This window comes from Hippopotamus amphibius, chromosome 2, assembly GCF_030028045.1.
Source record: "Hippopotamus amphibius kiboko isolate mHipAmp2 chromosome 2, mHipAmp2.hap2, whole genome shotgun sequence".
Lineage (NCBI taxonomy): Eukaryota > Metazoa > Chordata > Mammalia > Artiodactyla > Hippopotamidae > Hippopotamus > Hippopotamus amphibius.
This window is the reverse complement of record NC_080187.1, coordinates 187797344-187813850: the sequence shown is the minus strand read 5'-3', so window position 1 is coordinate 187813850 and position 16507 is coordinate 187797344. Positions and strand designations below refer to the sequence as shown.

The following is a 16507-nucleotide window of genomic DNA, read 5'->3' as shown; positions in this document are numbered from 1 at the left end:
TTTTGAAATGTTTCAGATTTATAGAAAAATTGTAGAAATATTCAAATGAACATTCATTTACCTCCTTCCCATTTACCAGCCGTTAACATCTTGCCACACGGGCTTCCTAGGTGGCGCAGTGGTTAAGAATCTGCCTGCCAATGCAGGGGACACAGGTTCGATCCCTGCTCCAGGAAGATCCCACATGCCACGGAGCAACTAAGCCCGTCTGCCAAAAAAAAAACAAAAACAAAAACAAAAAAACATCTTGCCACATTTGTTTTGACTATCTGTGTACTTCTTATTTTTGCTGAACTATTTGAAAGTTGCAAACTTCATAACTCTTCATTCTAAGTACGTTAAACCTATATCTCCTAAGAGCAATAATATTCTTTTTTTTTTATTTTCCTGAAAAAAGTTTTATTTCACTAAAGACAAATGAGTGGATCAAACCAAATCATATATTGTGAGAACAACTAAAAAAAGACAAAGCACAATGAAAAGAGAACTGTAATCTATGTTAATGGTGCTTCAGAAAGACAAACTGCATAGCTGGAGCCTAAACTAAGTTACGTACAGCAAAGAACAATATAAAAATTCATGAAAATAAGTTTAAGCAATAATATTCTTATTTAACCATACATAATTTAGTTTTTCCTTTCACTACTTAGTGCAAAAGCATGGTTTGTTTATGGTCTCCCTCTGGTGGAGTAATTTTTTAGTTCATCTTCTTTTGGAGATGTTCACCGTGCAGAGACCCTAGGCTTATTCTCTCTTTTCTTCCTCCACATGTAACTTTCACCAGTACCTCTCACCCGGCCTGCCTGGGCCAGCACCCAAAGCTTCAGCCCATTGATTCTCAGCATGGTCCCCCCAGACCAGCATCATCATCATCTCCTGCAGATTTATTAGAAATGCAAATTTTTAGGCCTCACCCCAGACTGAGGGAATTAGAATCTCTAGGGAATGGGCTCAGCAATCCAGTGATTTTAACAAGCTCTCCAGGTGATTGTTAGGCACAGTGCTTTAGGCTAGGAGTGGCAAACGTTTTCTGTCAAGGGCCAGAGAGTAAATATCTTAAGCTTTCCAGAAAGATTTCTGTTACAAATACTCAGGTATGCAATATAGCCATTGACAATATGTAAATAAATGGGTGTGGCTGTGTTCACATAAAAACTTCATTTACAAAGACAGGCAGGGGTTGAATTTGGCTGATGGGCCCTGTTTTTCAACCACTGCTTTAGGCCATCAGAGATTTGTTTTTATTTTCCGAGGATTTTTCTCTTTCCAGTTCAACTGAGCATTTAAAGATAAATATATATATATATGTAATTTTTGTTTATTTTTTATTGGCTGTGTTGGGTCTTGTGGGCTTCCTCCAACTGGCGAGTGGGGGCTACTCTTCATTGCGGTACGCGGGTTTCCCATTGCAGTGGCTTCTCGTGTTGCAGAACGGGCTCTAGGCTTGTGGCCTTCAGTAGTTGTGGCTCACGGGCTCTAGAGCACAGGCTCAGTAGTTGTGGCTCATGGGTTTAGTCGCTCCGTGGCACGTGGGATCTTCCTGGACCAGGGCTCAAACCCGTGTCCCCTGCATTGGCAGGCAGATTCTTAACCACTGCTCCACCAGGGAAGTCCCTAAAGATGTATTTTATAAACACACACACACACATAATTGACCCTTGAACAATGTGGGTTTGAGCTGCTCAGGTCCACTTGTACGAGGATTTTTTTTCAATAGTAGGTACTACAGTACTACACAATCCATGGTTGGTTGAATACACAGATGTGGAACCTCTGATTCAGAGGGATGACTATAGAATTATACACAAGTTTTCCACTGCACAGGGGGGTCGGCGTCCCTAGCTCCTGAGTTGTTCAAGTGTCAATTGTATATATATATTTAAATCTGTGATTTTTACTTGTACTTTATAGAAAAAGTTCCTCAGATGCCTAGTTTAGAAATGGAAGTCTGTATTTAGCCTGCTTTTTCAGTTTAACTTTATATCATCCCACTTTAACATTTTAATTCAAAAAGCCTGTAACTTAACTGTGAGGGCTATCCCTGAATACCTAGCTTTGAATGGTTTTAGAATTACAAAATGGTAGAGCTGAAGCAGAAACTGATGTTCAGGAAGGTTACAGAGACTTGCCCGAGATCACATGGTCATTGTCAGAATCCTCACTAGAACTCAGGTACTCCTGCGAGATAAAGATAGCCTTGTGCCTCTTTGTGTCAGTCGATTAAGTTGTAAAGTTTAACAAATCTGTATCCCAGTGTTTTTTCCTATTGTAATTTTTTTCCGATTTTCTCCCATTTCAGGCAGGAATAGAAAATCGTCAGCTGGACACAGTAGATTTCTTTTTGAAGAGCAAGGAAAATCTTTTGAATCCGTCCTCAAAATCTTCTGTACCTGATCAGTTTGATCACTTTCCATCCCATTTATATTTAAAACGTAAGTAGAATGGCGACGTCTACATTTGTATTTATCATCTGTCCTTTTTAATCACTTTCAAATTATTATTGTGTTTTCTGATGATTTATTTACTTGCCAGGACTCAGTCATAACATTTTTATATACTTTCTGGAATCTTGAGAGAGTTGTGAGAATCTATAAATGTTCTTATCATATGTTGGGTGTTGATTATTCATATCCTGTACTATGCTTTGTATTTTTAGTATGCACGGAAGAGATGATCTTTCAAATTCAAGAGAATTTTATTTAAAAGAGGATAAAATTCATTTGCAAAATTTCCCGCTCTTGCAACTGTCTGAGATATTGATATATAGTGGCAGTGAGGATTGAGACGTGTTATGAGTTTTCAGCTTAACTCTTCTGCTTTTTTGCTACATTATCAATACTTCTTTTCAAGACTTTGGCTTTCATTTTTAATAAACGGGAGCTCTGCTTTTATTCTTGGACCAGGTAGTCATGCAAATCCTCTCTTTAGTGGGATAGGGTAATAAAGTCTATTTTTCCTTGTACATGAAGTTTTATAATCTGCTTTTTTTCCCACTTGATAGTATGTTACAGACATCTTTCTTGATAATGATAGATATACCTATTATTTATGGTGGCATAGAATTTCATTGTACGGGCTGTACCATAATTTACCCAACCAAACTCCTGTTACACATTTAGGTTGATTTTAATTTTTACTGTTATTGGCAATGTGCTATAAATGCTGTGTGTATAATTTCACATATGTACAATTATTGGGATTAATTTCTAGATGTGGAATTCATAGGTCAAAGAGACCCACAATTTACATTCTTAAATGCTTTTATAAATTATCCTCCAGAAAAGTTTTACCGATTCGTACAGTGGAGAAAATGACAACATACTTTCTTCATCAATGTAATGTTAGTTCTCACTGACAATGTGGATTAGAAATTTTCTTTTTTAAAACCATTCTCTTTTGTTTTGAGTGCAGAGTTTGGTCTCCTCCCTTTTGAATTGCTAACTTCTTTATGCTCCAATTTTTTTTTTAAGTCTGCTTGAATTTATAGGGAAAGGCCTGGTTTGTGGTGTTGAGGGGGACATCATCAGCATTTATGTGGTCATTACTCAACTTCTGTTATTTGGTGGTCAGTGATTACTTTTCACTCCACTCTCAGCCTGCACTGCTCTGCACTAAAGGGTGGGGATGGATCTGGAAACAAGAAGCATAGGACTAGCTTTACCTGCTCTCGCAGAGTAAAATCCATGTTTCCCATCATTCTCACACAGATACAATTCTAGAGGCGGGGCCAATGCTAAGCTAAACAGGAATTGTTTTATTCATTTGCAGCTGGCAAATAGAGGATTCAGGGGCCTTGCTTTCACCTGTGTGTTTAAGAGAATGGTTTTGGAATCAGGCAGGCTTAATTTCAAATTTTGTCTGTGCCACTTACTTTCAGATTAGCTTGGACAAGTTATTTATCCTCTCTAAACCTCAATTTCCTCATGTGTGGAAAGGTGGCTATAACACCTACCTCTCATGTTGTTAGATGGAATACATGAGATAGCATTTATAAAACACCAAGTACAGAATTTAAAATATAGTAGTTGGTCAGCAAAATCATAGTTACTAGTAGTACCAGTAAATGATGACTAGTAGTAAGTATAGAGTCACTGAAGTTTGCAGGTAATGACACTTCATGAATATTTTGTGAGCTTTTTGAGAATAAGACATTGGTGTTTGTCTTATGTTTTAAGATACTGCAGCATGGCATTTTTGGATAGTTAATTTCATTGGGAGTATCCTACTGTTCTTCATGTTCCTTTCCTTGGCTTTTCCTCAGATGTGGAAGAGCTGACACCAGCATTGGATTTACTTTGCTCAGCAATTAGAGAAAATGATTCTGAAACCCAAAGCAAACACTTTTCGGAACAATTGCTTAATCTTACACTGTCTTTCCTTAACAAACAAATAAAGGAGCTTTTTATTCACAATGAAGGTAAGAACAGCAGCAAAGAAGGGGATAATTATCCCATTCTTATGTCAGGACAGAGATAGAAGTGGTCGTGTTGCATGCAAGAGCATAAGCCAAGGGAATGCCATTTGCTAAGGCTGGGTAAAGTCAGTGTGTTATTGAGTAAGTTAATTGGGTTTTAATACTGGGAAATTTGGCAGGAAGAACTAATCGCGAAGAGGGTGAAAAGGGTTCTATTAAAACATGGACGTACTTGTAAGTAGGAAAAAACTCAGAGATTTTTTGTTTGATTTGAAAACACTGAGTTTGAATTTTTTCATTTTGTAAACTTCTTTATAATTATAACAGCTCATGGTTTATTTTGTATCTCTGCGCATGTGCACGCATGCACACACGCACCCACACACATTTATATATATGAAATTGGCACGTTGGTGTTTTCTATAGAGCTAGATGAACATCTACAGAAAGGAGTGAACATTTTGACCAGCTACATTAATGAACTTCGAACCTTCATGATAAAGTTTCCTTGGAAGCTAACAGATGCTATAGATGAATATGATGTAAATGAAAATGCCCCCAAAGTAAAGGAGAGCAATATATGGGAGAAACTCAGCGTTGAGGTAAGTATGAGTAATTATCACTTCTTTTACTTGCCAGATTCAGAGGATCTGAGAAAACGATAGAAGAAACAGAATTTAAAATCTGTTCACTTGTGATTTAGAATCTTTGGCAAGGGTTTTATGTTTTATAGATTTTTGGATCTCTCGGCACAACTTCAAATTTATGTCTAAAGTTTCATTTATTTCATTCAGAATGCAGATAGGTACCCTCTTTATGCCAGATCTGCCTATTTGGATCCAGGGACAAACACCCAACCCCAAACTCATTGTGAACTGTTATTCCTTCAGTGTCTAGGGCCTGGCACTTTGGACTTATGCATTCTGCCTGACCCTTGAATAAGTCAAATTGCTGCTGTTGATTCTGTCTTAGGAAAATTTTATTTTATTTTATGACATTATTGCTTGGAAGTATATTCGAGTCCTCAGATTCTAGTTAAGATATTTTGCAAATTAAGTTTTCTGTATTTATCAACTTGCCTTTCTTTTTATAGTAGAAGTTAATACGGCCAAACTGTGATGCTTCTTTCTTTTCTTTTCTTTTCTTTTTTTTCAAAGATTTATTTATTATTTTATTTATTTATTTATTTTTGGCTGCGTTGATCTTTGTTGCTACATGTGGACTCTCTCTAGTTGTGGCGAGTGGGGGCTACTCTTCATTGCAGTGAGCAGGCTTCTTGTTGAGGTGGCTTCTCTTGCTGTGGAGCACGGGCTCTAGGGGTGTGGGCTTCAGTAGTTGCAGCATATGGGCTCAGAAGTTGTGGCTCAAGGGCTTAGTTGCTCTGAGGCATGTGTGATCATCCCAGACCAGGGCTTGAACCCGTGTCCCCAGGCGGATTCTTAACCACCACACCACCAGGGAAGTCCCTGATGCCTTCTTTCTAACTAGGGACAGGAAGAATTCCTCTAACCTCTTAGAGAGTGTTGGCATTGGAAAGACAAAGGCCAAAATAGCTTAACCTAGATGATCAGAATTGATAAGGTTTGAAAGTTGATAAGGTTGAGATGCTGCCAGGTTCGCAGGACTGCTCTTCTTAGGGTGGAGGGATAAGGAAATACCTGGTGTGACTGCATTTTCTGTCTCTTAATCATTCTCTAGCCAAAAATTACTTGCTTTTCCTTCCACTCTTTTGGGCTTCTCTCTTCCAGTCTCCTTCACAGATTTCATTTTCTATTTTCCCTCCTTTTAATGTGCTCCAAGACTTCATCCATGGTCCTCTGCTCTTTTTACTCATAATCACTGATTTTTAATTTTGAAGGAGGTTACAGTCCACTTTGATGAAAGCTGTGGACTCTGTCTCCAAAAAAGATGCATATGAATGCATGTTCTTTCTAAAATATATATATCTTCCTAAAAAATATATTTATGTGTGTGTGTGTGTGTGTGTGTGTGTGTATATATATGATTATATCACCCTTGCTTTTAAGATCCTTCAGTGGCTCTGCATAAGTTTCAGGATAAAATCCATCTCACACACACAGTGCCTTTTATGATGGAGCCTCTGCTTTTCTTTCAAGTCTCACCTGCTAATCCCTTCAGCTTTTTCTCCAGTTATATTAAGTAATTTGGAGTTCTTGAAATGCTTGATACTATTTTTTGCCTTTATGCCGCTATGTATAATATTCTCTCTTTTTGGGACACTTGTTCTTTTCTCAGTAAACGTATGTAACACTTAGTTAAAACTTTTACTTCATCAGTCATCCCTACTAGGAAACGTTTTTTTTTTTTCATCTCTTATTTATTCATTTGGTCTTAGTTGCGGCAGGCAGGCTCCTTAGTTGTGGCTCGAGGGCTCTTTATTTGCAGCACATGGGCTCCTTAGTTGTGGCATGTGAACTCTTAGTTGCAGCATGCATGTGGGATCTAGTTCCCTGACCAGGGATTGAACCTGGGCCCCTTGCATTGGGAGCTTGTAGTCTTAACCACTGCACCACCGGGCAGTCCCTCATCTCTCTTATTTAGATGTTCCTTTTCTAGACCCTCCTTTCTGGAACCCTGGGATACCTCTATCATCACCCTTATCATACAGTACTATAATCAGTGCTTTATTTGCATTTCCTCCACTAGTCTAAAACCTCCTGGAGAGCAGAGTCCATCTTTTGGTCAATTTTTATTCCCTGTGCACAGCCCCAAATCTAGTAGTAGATTTTCAGTAAAAGTCCCTTTTTGAGGTGCTCAGTAAATGTGTAAGTCTCATGTTGATAATAATAATAAGGTAATAAAAAGGAACTCAAAAGGCACATATTTTCCTTTTCCTAGGAAGTTATTGCCAATGCCATTTTAAACAACAAAATACCAGAGGCACAAACTTTCTTCAGGATTAACAGTCATTCTGCTCAAAGACTGGAGGAGTTGATTAGAATAGGCCTAGAGTTGGTCTTTGACAATTTGAAAAAGAATAATATAAAGGAAGCCTCTGAGCTTTTGAAGAATATGGTAAGTGGCATAAAGTCTAATGTAAGAGAAGTTCTCTTACGTATTTAACAATTTCTGGTTGATAAACAAAAATTGATTTGTATTCCTAGATGTCTCACAAACTAAGAAATTTGTGTAACTTTTACTAGGAAAGTATGACAGTAATACTGAGAAACATTCTTTGGTACTAAGAACTTTCTTGAGATTTTTGATTGAAAATTCTATCATTTGTTCTCTATTAGATTTGGTACTCTAGTTAGAAGGAGACAGTGTTTCTCATAAAAGGTTTCACACGTGTCAGACCATGCAGAGGACCTTAGTATTTGTTGGGGGACGTTCTTTATTGTTTATGTGACCTCTTATATCTCCATTAGAACTTTCTAATGACTTTTACCTTTGCTTTGTGCTCTGCGGTTTTACTTCATTTGAGAAGTGAATGTCCTAGAGGTGGGGTTCCTGGACTAAACTGAGATCTAGCCTTCATCTGCATGATTGAGGTCTTGCTCATGGTAACTTTATGAAAGTTCAGAGGAGAAAAACTACGTAAGGGTTCTTATTTACATTGACTTTTGTCTTCAAGTGAATTATCATAGCAGATACCTGTAGTTTTGGTCCTCTGGTAGCCTCTTATTACCTTAAATTGTTCTATGTGCTGCCTTTCTTCTGGCAAAGCAAAGCGCTTTAAGGATTTAGGGATAGACAGTAAATATGATAAATGTAGCAAATGAATGTTTACAAGAGCAGAAAAACTGGAATTCTAACGAGGCACATGTTTATAATAGAGTACTTCTATATTCAGCATATATTTATGTTCAAAACAGCTCCATTACAAAATGTAAGTTTTCTTGATTTTCTGTGTTTACTTCAGGGCTTTAATGTAAAAGACCAGTTGCTCAAGATATGCTTCTATACAACTGATAAAAATATACGGGACTTTTTGGTAGGTAAAGGTGAGATTAAGTAGTTTACATTTTCTAGTAAATGTTGGTGAAACTTCAAAATAAGTTATTTTAATATTCAACTAATACCTAGTAAGTAAACGTATGACAACTCTTTTGTCTTTTTAAATGATCATTTTGCATTTATGGTAAAGGAAAATTTGTGTGAATACATACATTACCTCAAAAATTCAAAATACAGTTCTTAAATAGAATTTAATCTCATGGCATTTGTTTTGCAAATGTTCTTGATTTTTATGAGGTAACTGCTTTAATTGCTTTTTATTCAAGGTTGAAATTTTAAAAGAAAAAAATTATTTTTCTGAAAAAGAGAAAAGAACTATAGACTTCGTGCATCAAGTTGAGAAGTTTTATTCAAGACATTTCCAAGAAAATATGCAGATCCAATCTTTTCCCAGGTAGTCTCATTAGCTCCTTTTTTATAACATGGGAAGAATATTGTAGACAAGGCTTAGCTTATAATTGCTAGCATGGACTTCTTATGTGGAACTGAGCTTACATCCCTATGAAGACAAAACTTGTAACATCCAGAAGGGACTTAGGAATTCCCTATCATTTCAGTATGTGCATAATCAGATATATATATTTAAGATAATAAATACAAAATTAAGAGTATTGAATTATGTGTTCCCCAAAAGAGTAGAACTTCTTGAGCAGAGAAAAAGGAATGATGCTTTTTCCTCCAAAATTAAAAAAAAAATTTTTTTTTATATCACTCTTTTAGGTATTCGATAAAGGAAAAAGATTTTTTCAAGCACAAGTCTATTTTGGATTCATTCCTGAAATATGATCATAAAGATATAGATAAACTTAAACAAGATCATAGAATTGTGTTAAATTGGGCTCAGTGGTGGAATCAACTAACACAAGAATCCATCCTTCTCCCCAGGATAAGTCCAGAAGGCAAGTGTGAAAGAGCCTGAAATCTGAACTTAGTGAATGAGGATTAAATTAGGCATTGGTATTTGAATATTTTGGTGTGTCTTCATTTTAGAATTCCTTTGGGGGGAAAATATTCATTTGCTTTAAAATGCAAGTCATTACATTGAGACCTTTTTCTTATCTTGAGGTTTTTGTAAGGGATTTATAATGTGATAGTGAAAGAGAAAAGTCATGTGGTTCAGTGAACTGAGATTTCAAGGCTAAGAGTTCTCTTCCCAGCCTCAAAGTGACATTCTTTGTTTTTCCAAATTGTCTTTGGTTTCTTCTTGTTTAAATTGAGGATCTGTATCATCCCAGGGCTCTGGAGAGTAACTAACATTGTAAACAGTGGTAATTCATAGGGTGTCAAATTCGTGTTTATTATTACAGCCAAAGTTTTTATTTATATTAAGGAAAAGGGAAAAAGAGGGCTGAGAAGATAAATGAAACACACAGATAATTCCCAAGTTTCATTTAACCACTGTAGTAATGAGAAAAAACATTTAGCTCTTCCTCTAGCTGATATATCATTTATAAAATGAATAACACCACAAAAGAGGAAAATAGTAAAAGAAGCAGAGGGCCAGAATAATTCTTGTGTTATATAAATATTTGTCCAGATCATCATATTTACTTAGTGTTGGGTTTTGTGTTAATATTCATATTCATTGCTATTTTAAAAGGTATTTTGTTCTTAATGTAGAATACAAATCATATTCTCCTGAAGCCCTCTGGAGATACCTCACAGCTCGCCATGATTGGTTCAGCATTATCTTGTGGATTGGAGAATTTCAGACCCAGAATAATTATGCTTCACTTCAGCAGAACAAATGGCCGCCTCTGACTGTTGATGTTGTTGATCAGAATACTTGCTGCAACAACTACATGAGGAATGAAATTTTAGATAAGCTGGCCAGGTATTGTCAACTATGGGGATGCATAAAAGGAAGAACAATAAAATATAATGGTGTAACTTTTCCTTTGAAATGCCTTAAATGCAGTGCAACATTGTTTCATGATATTGATATTTTAAAATTGAAAGGGCATTATTGTATATTAAGGTTTTAAAATCACATGCCGTGTTTAACATCACGTAGTGAACAGGCTCGCAAATTCTAGATGGTTCTTCCCAAAACACTGTATATGCTTTGGTGTAGAAATGGTAGGTTATCCATGGGGCTACAAGGACCAAGTGACAAGAGCTGAGATGAGGACACCTTAGTATCCTATGAGATTTCTCACTATTCTCAGTACTGTCACTGCACCCATATATCATGACTGGCCTTGAACTAAAAAAGACTGCTCAGTTAAGAAAAGAGGGGAAGTATCTCTTGAAGTGATAACTGAAGACTTTAAACATTTAATTCATTTCTAAAAATAATTGTTAGCTTGAACCATGTGAACTTGTCATTTGTGGGGGTCAAAAATGGTTGAATATCAACAATTTCAGAGGTCAACCTATCTCCCTATGCTGTCAAAATAATATGAGACATTAACATGTTTGTTAATTTTCAAGTTTCCTTTTTTTTAAAATAATTTTTATTGAAGTACAGTTAACAGACAATAAACAGCATATATTTACAGTGTACAATTTGGTATCCCCATCTCCCAATTCATTCCCCCCAACTCTCCCCGCTTTCCCCATTTGGTGTCCATGTGTTTGTTCTCTACATCTGTGTGTCTATTTCTGCCTTGCATTTCCTCTTTCATAGTTGTTAGCATTTGCCTTATGTATTGAGGTGCTCCTATATTGGGTGCATATATATTTACAATTGTTATCTCCTTTTCTTGGATTGATCCCTTGATCATTATATAGTGTCCTTTCTTGTCTCTTGTAACATGTTTTATTTTAAAGTCTATTTTATCTGATGTGACTATTGCTACTCCAGCTTTCTTTTGATTTCCATTTGCATGGAGTATCTTTTTCCATCCCCTCACTTTCCATCTGTATGTGTCCCTAGGTCTGAAGTGGGTCTCTTGGAGACAGCATATATATATATGGGTCTTGTTTTTGTATCCATTCAGCCAGTTTGTGTCTTTTGGTTGATGCATTTAGTCCATTTACATTCAAGGTCATTATTGATATGTATGTTGCTATTACCATTTTCTTAATTGTTTTGTTTTTGTTTTTGTAGGTCCTTTTCTTCTCTTATGCTTCCCGCTTAGAGAAGTTCCTTTAGCATTTGTTGTAGCGCTGGTTTGGTTGTGCTGAATTCTCTTAGCTGTTGCTTGTCTGTAAAGCTTTTGTTTTCTCCATCGAATCTGGATGAGATCCTTGCTGGGTAGAGTATTCTTGGTTGTAGGTTCTTTCCTTTCATCACTTTAAATATATCATGCCACTCCCTTCTGGCTTGCAGAGTTTCTGCTGAGAAATCAGCTGTTACCCTTATGGGAGTTCCCTTGTATGTTATTTGTCGTTTTTCCCTTGTTGCTTTTAATAACATTTCTCTGTCTTTAATTTTTGTCAGTTTGACTACTATATGTCTTGGCATGTTTCTCCTTGGGTTTATCCTGCCTGAGACTCTCTGCGCTTCCTGGACTTGGGTAGCTATTTCCTTTCCCATGTTAGGGAAGTTTTCAACTATAATCTCTTCCAATATTTTCTTGGGTCCTTTCTCTCTCTCTTCTCCTTCTGAGACCCCTATAATGAGAATGTTGGTGCGTTTAACATTGTCCCAGAGGTCTCTTAGGCTGTCTTCAGTTCTTTTCATTCTTTTTTCCTTATTCTTTTCCGCATCAGTGATTTTCACCATTCTGTCTTCTAGGTCACTTATTCACCCTTCTGCCTCAGTTAATCTACTATTGGTTCCTTCTAGTGTATTTTTCATTTCAGTGATTGTGTTGCATATCTCTCTTTGTTTGCTCTTTAATTCTTCTAGGTCTTTGGTAAACTTTTCTTGCAACTTTTTGATGTTTGCATCCAGTCTTTTTTCAACGTCCTGGATCATTTTCACCATCATTATTCTGAATTCTTTTTTTGGAAGGGTGCCTATCTCCTCCTCATTTAGTTGTTTTTTTGGGGGGTTTTATCCTGTCCCTTCACCTGGTACAAAGTCCTCTGCTTTTTCATTTTCTCTATCTTTCTGTGCCTGTGGTTTTCAGTTCCTCAAGACGAAATACTGCTGATACTGCTTGACACTGCTGTCTGCCCTCTTGTGGAGGAAGCTATCTAGGAGGCTCGTGGGTGCTTCCTGATGGGAGGGACTGATGGTGGGTAGGGCTGGGTGTGTGGAGCTCAGTAAGACTTTAATCTGATTTGGTGGGTGGAGCTCAGTAAAACTTTAATCTGCTTGTCTGCTAATGGGTAGGGCTGTGTTCCCACCCTGGTGGTCGTTTGGCCTGAGGCTACTTAGCACTGGAGCTTACAGGCTCTTTGGTGGGGCTAATGGTGGACTCTGGGAGGGTTTATGCCAATGAGCACTTCCCAGAACCTCTGCTGCCAGTGCCCCTGCCTCCTCGGTGAGCCACAGCTGCCCCCCACCTTTGCAGGCAACCCTCCAACACCAGCAGGTAGGTCTGGTTCAGTCTCCTATGGGGTCACTGCTCCTTTCCCCTGGGGCCTGGTGAGCACACTTTTTTGTGTGCCCTCCAAGAGTGGAGTCTCTCTTTCCCCCAGTCCTGTGGAGGTCCTGCAATCAAATCCCACTGGCTTTCAAAGTCTGATTCTCTGGGGATTCCTCCTCCCATTGCTATACTCCCAGGTTAGGAAGCCTAACGTGAGGCTCAGAACCCTCACTTTAGTGGGTGGACTTCTGCAGTATAAGTGTTCTCCAGTTTGTGAGTCACCCACCCATCATTTATGGGATTTGATTTTAACGCGATTGCGCCTCTTCTGCCATCTCATTGCGGCTTCTCCTTTGTCTCTGGATGTGGGGTGTCTTTTTTGGTGAGTTCCAGTGTCTTTCTGTCGATGATTGTTCAGCAGCTAGTTGTAATTCTGGTGCTCTTCCAACAGGGAGTGAGCACCTGAAGTTTCTTAAAATTATTTCCCATATATTATTTTACATTTATACTTATTAGGGAAGTATAGCTGTAATGTCATACCCAACTTAAAGATGAGGAGAGTGAGATCTAAAGTTAAGAGCTTTGCCCAAGCCAGTTACTTACAGGCTTCAATCATTTTACCCCTGACTTTCTAGTCACAGTTCTTCTCATTGCATTGAATCCTTTTTTTCTTGTTTGCTAAAAGTAGACATTTGTGTAACTTGTATGCTTATCAGATATTTTGCTTAATATTTGATTGTTTAAAAAGATAGTGTATGTGTTTTAACATGAATTAGGACAATAATGAATGAGTGAGATCTGTTATATTAACAGATTAAAGGGAAAAAATCATACCACCCTGACATAGAAAAGCATTTGATAAAATTCAACATCTATTTATAATAAAAACTGTTAGCAAACTAAGAATAGCTGCAAACTTCCTTAACTTTAAAGAGGTGTCAAAAAAAATAAATCTTCTAGCTAATTTATACTTAATGGTGAAACATCAGAAGCATTTTCTTTAGATTTGGAGCAAGACAAGCCTGCTATCAGTTCTTCCCAAGTTGAACTTTAGATATAGTGCAATCTCAGTAAAAATCCTAGCAGTGGATTTGACAAGCTGATTATAAATACTTGTATGGCTATTCAGAGGGTCAAGAACAGCCCTGAAAAATAACTTGTTCTACCATGTATTAAAACTTACTCTAAAGCTATAGCAGTTAAGACAGTGGGAGATTAGTACAGGGATAGACAAATGGACCAGTAGAACAGAATAGTGAGCATAGAAATAGACATATATTTATGCTCATCTTATATATAACACAGGTGGCACTGCAGAACAGTCTTTTTGGAGTAAAGAATAGTCTTTTCGGGGCTTTCCTGGTGGCACAGTCGTTAAGAATCGCCTGCCATTGCAGAGGACAAGGGTTCGGTCCCTACTCTGGGAAGATCCCACGTGCTGCAGAGCAACTAAGCCCATGTGCCACAACTACTGAGCCTGCCCTCTAGAGCCTGTGAGCCACAACTACTGAGCCCACATGCCGCAACTACTGAAGCCTGTGCTCCTAGAGCCCGTGCTTTGCAACAAGAAAAGCCACTGCACTGAGAACCCTGTGCACCGCAATGAAGAATAGCCCCTGCTCGCCACAACTAGAGAAAGACTGCATGCAGCAGCGAAGACCCAGTGCAGCCATAAATAAATAAATAAATAAAATAGTAAATCTTAAAAAATTAAAATAAATAATATTAAAATTTAAAGAATAAAATAAAATGTAAATGTCAAATGTAAAATTATAATGCTTTTAGAAGATAGGAAAGAATATCTTATAACCTTGGGAGTAGAGTATGCTTTCTAAAAGGCCTGAAAGAGCAAAAGAAGACAACAGTTACTGAGACTAGGGGAGCTGCCTGGCAGGAGTTGTGTCCTGTACTGGAGAATGTCAGCCAACCTGCTGTCACCCAGCACAGAGAGCACCAAGGTACCCCCATCCTCCCTTTTTTTCTGATTTTTATCTCCTGATGGGAGTTTCCCATAGGAGATGAAACCGACACAGAAGGCTGAGGGCCCAGGAGTCTTCTAGAGCAACCCATACAGGTGAGCCTCCAGGGACGCAGAGCAGGAGAGTAGCTTGGATCTGGAGGGGAAAGATACCAGCACACATAGATATTTCATGAAAGTGGAAGCACACACACACACACACACACACACACACACACACACACACACACAAAGTGGAAGCACAAATGGCCAATAAACATGAGAAGATGCTCTTTTTCACTTGTAGTCATGGAAATGGAAATTTCTTACCAAAAATCTAGGAACAATGACCATCAAAGGTAGAGCAGGTAAATAAAATGTAGTATAATCATACAGTGGAACACTATATAACAATGAAAACTAACAAACTATAGCCATAGGTATCAATGTGGATAAATCACACAGTGTTGAGTAGAAGAAAGAAGACAACAATATATCCAGGATGTTCCATTCATACATAAAGTTTGAAATAGGCAAAACCAAACCATATATTATTTGGGGTTATACACATGGGTGGTAACACTATGTGGGTGAATAAATGTAAGGGAATAGTTATGAAAGTCAGGATAGTGGTTACTGCTGAGGGCAAAGCACATGTAAAGGGGGAGGAATACACCAAGGACTTGTAGGTACAGTGTTCTATGATCTGGGTGGTGGTTATGTGGTGTTTCTCTAAACTCCACATAATGTTTTCTATACTCCTTTAATGATATATATGATGTAATTAACAGTAAATTTATAAGAAGTATTTAAATGCAAATTTCTATTCTTTAATAGTTGGTCTTTTTAAATTATTCTGCTTTAATTTCTTAATGATTTTGTTTGGATATTTTGGTGAATTCCTCAGTGTGTAAAGCATCTAGCTTCAAAAGCTAACCACTGTTGCCACACTTGGGTTATACAGTTCCAGTAAAAAAAAAGAAATGGAGGTAGCTTAGTTTAGGTTTTTGAAATATTTAAAGTAACTCAAGACTGTCATTACTACCTTAAAATGCTACAATGATGCAGAAATCTTCATTGGAAACTAGCAAAATATGTGTCTCAGAACATAGTTATGGGATAAGAATTGGCAGTATTAAATTGTAAATACTTATCTTTAACTAGTTGAGACTACTTAACAATGAAAATGATTTGGTCAGCTCTGAACCTAGCAACTTTTTAACTTGCTCCATCTTTCATTTAAACCTGCCCAATAGGAATGGAATTTTTCTTACATCTGAACTAGAAGACTTTGAACTCTTTCTCATAAGACTGAACCATATTGGGGGTGTGATGCAAGATACCCTCCCTGTTCAAAACTATAGGTCCAAAGAAGGTTGGGATTTCCATTCTCACTTCATTCTCTATTGTTTGGAACACGGTCTGCAGTATCTTCTTTATGTCTATCTCGACTATTACAAGTAAGTACTAAGAATTAACTTGTCCTTGAGCAGGCCTTCACGTTTTGCCTCTTTCCATACTACATCTGGTTATGACTTTTAGGAAAATATTAAGCATTCGCATGAGGAATATTGATCTTTTTGAAGCAGTTCCCCCCACTCTAACATTTGGTACATCTTTTAGTTCAATACTGCATTCAACTAATGCTTATCATTTGTTTTTTTGGTGATGTTTATTCTATAACATCTCTGTTAACCTTTTAAATAACTATAAATTAGAATAAAATGAAAGAAGTGC

The 16507-nt window shown here is 37.4% G+C and overlaps 1 protein-coding gene across 9 annotated transcripts in view; it reads left to right on the top strand.

The window, feature by feature from the left end:
• The window catches only part of SPG11 (SPG11 vesicle trafficking associated, spatacsin), a 103653-nt gene that overhangs the window by 26362 nt on the left and 60784 nt on the right, over positions 1-16507 (top strand). For 8 of the 9 annotated variants that reach the window (XR_009051345.1, XR_009051346.1, XM_057721985.1 and 5 more), the window contains 9 exons: positions 2300-2432; positions 4262-4417; positions 4841-5016; positions 7274-7450; positions 8298-8369; positions 8659-8786; positions 9113-9291; positions 10013-10226; positions 16027-16230. Coding sequence is in view for 7 of the 9 variants with exons in the window: in XM_057721985.1 (XP_057577968.1) it covers positions 2300-2432; positions 4262-4417; positions 4841-5016; positions 7274-7450; positions 8298-8369; positions 8659-8786; positions 9113-9291; positions 10013-10226; positions 16027-16230 (1439 nt within the window). In the remaining 2 variants the exon portion in view is untranslated. Of the gene's footprint in view, positions 1-2299; positions 2433-4261; positions 4418-4840; positions 5017-7273; positions 7451-8297; positions 8370-8658; positions 8787-9112; positions 9292-10012; positions 10227-16026; positions 16231-16507 lie in introns of those variants that run through there. The other variant, XM_057721990.1, reaches the window with a different exon arrangement.